Source organism: Ciconia boyciana, chromosome 6 (genome assembly GCF_034638445.1).
Source record: "Ciconia boyciana chromosome 6, ASM3463844v1, whole genome shotgun sequence".
NCBI lineage: Eukaryota > Metazoa > Chordata > Aves > Ciconiiformes > Ciconiidae > Ciconia > Ciconia boyciana.
In genome coordinates, this window is record NC_132939.1 from 29,692,352 (window position 1) to 29,696,348 (window position 3,997).

Here is a 3,997-nt window from a genome sequence, read left to right on the forward strand (position 1 = left end):
CACAGTGTCAGATTAGAAGATACGAAATCAAAACCAAACCTCATGAAGTCTAGTTTGGCAGTGCTCACAGCAAGCCATAAAACCCTCTATAGTTACTTAGAAGTGGTTCTCTGTCCCAGAAAAAAAAAGGAGTATTAAATATGACCTTGTAGCCCTGCAAGGTTAGATGCCAACACTTCCATCTCATTGAGAAGACTAAACTCTTTCTAGTGGCACCGTGCTATTATTTCCTGAGTCATAAGATGCTGCTCCTTAAATTCGTTGCTGGTTCAAGATGACTTACTGAATCCTAACTGCTGTGGGTCCAACATAAGCCATACGGGGAGAACTTTATCCCTGGAGAAAGAAAGAGAAGACATTTCCCAAACCTAGCATCTGTTGGCATCTACAGAGCAGTTTGATGCTTTAGAGGTGGCCCCTTGGGAGAGGGACTAACAGCGTGCTTCTATTTTTGCATGAAATCAGGCTCGGCAGAGGGCATGATGATGCATGAATATCAGTGTGTATCTGCTTTCTCACTGTCATTTCCTCAGAGTTAGGGGGGAGGCAAAAGATGGCGGTAACAAGAGGGATGCAGACAGCCCTCCACGTTGACTATCGGGGCAGCGGGCGGTCTTGCTTCACACACTTTCTACAGATGGGCAGCTGCCAGCTAGTAACGTAACTTGTGCTGCTGCTGCTGCTCTTTGCAGGGAGACAACTCCATTTCCGCTAGCTGCTTGGCTTGATTTGGCATTTTTTATTATAGCCCAACATAGCATGACTATGCAGCTGATTCACTGCACCGTGGCTGGGGTAAGGACTGCAATCACACCATCTCAGGGGATGCAGTGGGAGTACAAGAGTGCGAACTCCGGCTCTACTCCCAGCTTGACTTTTGGGACTTGAAAGAGACGGACGTGCTATGTTTTAAATATTCACGCATATACCCTTAGCTCCAATGCTTAAGCTTTCAGGTATTTTAGGTTGGAGGTAGTCTTCTAACCAGCCTAAAGCTATGCTGCACTGTGCTGTAATCCTGACAATTTTTTCAACTAAATGTGCTTGAATCTAGTAATTTTCCCGATGGCTCGCCTCCAAGAAAAATGGTGTCGATCATTTGGTAGGTTTCAGGGTTGGGTGTGAGTCAGCTCTGAGTCAGGCAGCAGCTCCAGCTCCACGAAGTGCTGGTCCCCCTGTGCTGGCATGACCCATGGGGCCATGGCCCTGGCCCTGCGATGGATGCTGCTCCCAAGCCTCCCCAGCAGCACCATGTGAGAACCCAGGCGCTGGCCACTCACAAAGCAAAGGGGCAAGTCCACAGCCCCACACTTCCAGCTGTTCACGTGCTGTGAAGCCCCCTCAGCCTCAGAACGTGGCGAGGTGCGTAGATGATGCTGGCTCCAGGCAGGGAGAAGGCCATGGGGACCCATCTCGCCCCCTGCAGAGGGGCCTGTCTGACTGGGGTGCAGGCACAGCGAGCCACTGCTGCGCGAAAAACTTCCCTCCCCAGAACCAGGAGGAAGCAAGAAAGGAGTTTTGTCCAGAGACCTCTGTCCCTGGCACAGTGTTTCTGTTTATATTCACATTTATATTAAGTAGGGTGGTGTCCCAGTCCTCAGGCAGTCGAGAGCAAAGCCAGACACAGTCTTGAAGGCAACAGTCACTGTGTGCGTTGAGCAAAGCGGCGTGACTGACGGGTTCCTCGCTCTCTCTTTGTCTTTCTCTCCCTCTTCCCGGTGGTGTGATTGAAGCAACGCCCTGTGAAGCAGTCCCTGAGCGCCTGCATGTGCCGAGAGTCCCACTGGAAATGCCTCCTCCTCTCCATCCTCATGTACGGCTGCCTGGGTGCAGTGGCCTGGTGTCAGCTGGCCCGGGTCACTAAGCTCAGCTTCGATAGCTCCTTCAAGGGCAAGTCTATGATCTACCATGACAGCCCGTGCTCGGATGGCTACGTCTATATCCCGCTGGCCTTCCTCTCTATGCTGTACGTGGTGTACCTGGTGGAATGCTGGCACTGCCATGTCAAGAGAGAGCTGCAGTACAAGGCAGATGTGGACAGTGTCTATGAATGCATCAACCGCATGCAGCAAGCCACTCCATGCATCTGGTGGAAGGCCATCAGCTACCACTTTGTGCGGCGAACCCGGCAGGTGACCCGGTACCGCAACGGCGATGCCTACACCACCACGCAAGTCTACCATGAGAGGGTCAACACCCATGTGGCTGAAGCTGAGTTTGACTACTCTCACTGTGGATACAAGGACATCTCCAAGGAGCTCCTGGGCCTGGAGAGCTACACAGCCACCAAGCTGAGGTTCACCAAGTGCTTCAGCTTTGCCAACATTGAGTCTGAGAACTCTTACTTGACTCAGAGGGCTCACTTCTTCACGGAGATTGAGGGGCTGGATGACTACATGGAGGTGAGGGAAGGCATGCAGCTCAAAAACGTGGACTTTAAAGAGCTTATGATGGCCTACGGGGACCCAGATCACCTCCCGTGGTACGTGTCCCACTATGCTTTCTGGGTGGCAGCTATCCTGATGATCTCGTGGCCACTCAGGGTACTCATAGAGTATCGGACTGCTTACGTCCACTACCACGTGGAGAAGCTGCTGGGCCTGGAGTACACAGCGCCCGTGGCGGCGGAGGAGCCCTTGTACCGGTACCGCATGCCCCGAGACGCCACGCAGGACAGCACTGAGCTGGAGTGGCACATCTGCACCAACCGGCAGCTGATCCCCAGCTACTCGGAGGCCATGCTCATGGACCTGGCCGACTCCTCTGCCTACAACAGCTACGCGGTGTGCCGGTATGGCGAAACGGCCCATGGCTGCGAACGCTGCAACCGTGCCTCCAGCACCTCCTCCATCTTCTCACGCCACGCTTTCCACAGCTGCAGTGGCAACTCCCGCCTCTCCCTCAACACCAGCCGATTCTCCCTCTGCCGTGTCCACGGCTCCCACAGGACAGGCCTCTGGAGGAGCCGCAGCAGCAGCATCGCGGACCGGGGCTGCCAGGACGAGCAGTGCTGCTCCTACTCCAGCCAGCTGGCTGTCAACGAAAACCCCCCAACCTACCATGACGCCCGCTTCTTCCCCGTCCTGATTGTGCACAGGCCGGAGGGGCATGACAGGCGGCATTTCTACGTCAGGCGCTCCTCCTGTCTAGAAACCTCTCTGTGACAGGCCTCTGTGGTTTCTCGGCTCCTCTGCCGCGGGACAGGGCTTGCAGAGGTGCTGCCGGCAGGGAGCCTGCAAGTGTTGGTCTCCACAGCGGGTCGGAAGGATGAGCTTCAGCTCTTCCCCCTGCCATTGCAAGAGGATGTAGTCACTCTTGACAAATGAGCTTCTCCCCCTCCTTCACCTGGTCTCCCTAGTCTTTTGTTCCCCTCTTCTTTTCGCTCTTCGCTCCTCACCCTTTCTCTGCTCCTCAGTTCCCTGCCTCTCCTCCCATCCCACCCTCAGTCTTTTTTTTATGTTTCATTTGACTGCTGTTGCCGCTGGAGGATTTATAAAGCCTGTGCTTTGCAGTATATTTGCCCTCTTGGATGCCCTGCAAGGTAAGAAACTCGGATAGAGCAAGGCGAAAGGCACGCAGCCAGCCAGAGTCAAGTCAGAAGGAGAATTCAGATCTGCAGGCGCTGAGTCACCTCCTGCAAACCCCAAATGAGGTGCTTTTTAATTTATTTTATTTTCACCAGTCTTTTTTCCTCTTCTGTCATTTATTCTCTCCTTTCTTCATGTTCTCCTCCTCTCGCTTTACCCTCTTCCTTTTTTTCACTTTTCTCACTTGTGCTTTCCAGTCTTTCTGGGGTATTGCTGGTGAGGATATCTTTCAGGGTGTAATTGCCTTCCATTGGGCAAAAATAAGTTATTCGCGGCACAAATGTCACTGACTGCTGACACAACCACAGGCTATGCCCCCAAGAAGTGCTGAGGACTTTCTTTCCAGAGCAGTGACATACACCAATAAAGCAAAAAGCCCTTTGCTCACCTTGCCCTGCCTGGTCTGCAGC

General features: G+C 53.3%; 1 protein-coding gene across 1 annotated transcript; it reads left to right on the forward strand.

Moving 5' to 3' along the window:
- The first annotated feature begins 553 nt into the window (after window positions 1-553).
- LOC140652878 (transmembrane protein 151B-like) lies at window positions 554-3,164 on the forward strand. Its single transcript, XM_072864245.1, has 3 exons — window positions 554-559; window positions 1,285-1,362; window positions 1,734-3,164. Exons 1-3 carry the CDS (start codon window positions 554-556, stop codon window positions 3,162-3,164), a joined length of 1,515 nt encoding a protein of 504 aa, XP_072720346.1.
- The last annotated feature ends 833 nt before the right edge of the window (window positions 3,165-3,997 follow it).

Excerpts from the sequence above, each read along its gene's own strand:
- LOC140652878 (XM_072864245.1), top strand. Across the intron at positions 1,363-1,733 it reads CAGCCTCAGAACGTGGCGAG|CAACGCCCTGTGAAGCAGTC; the intron begins GTGCGTAGATGA and ends GTGTGATTGAAG.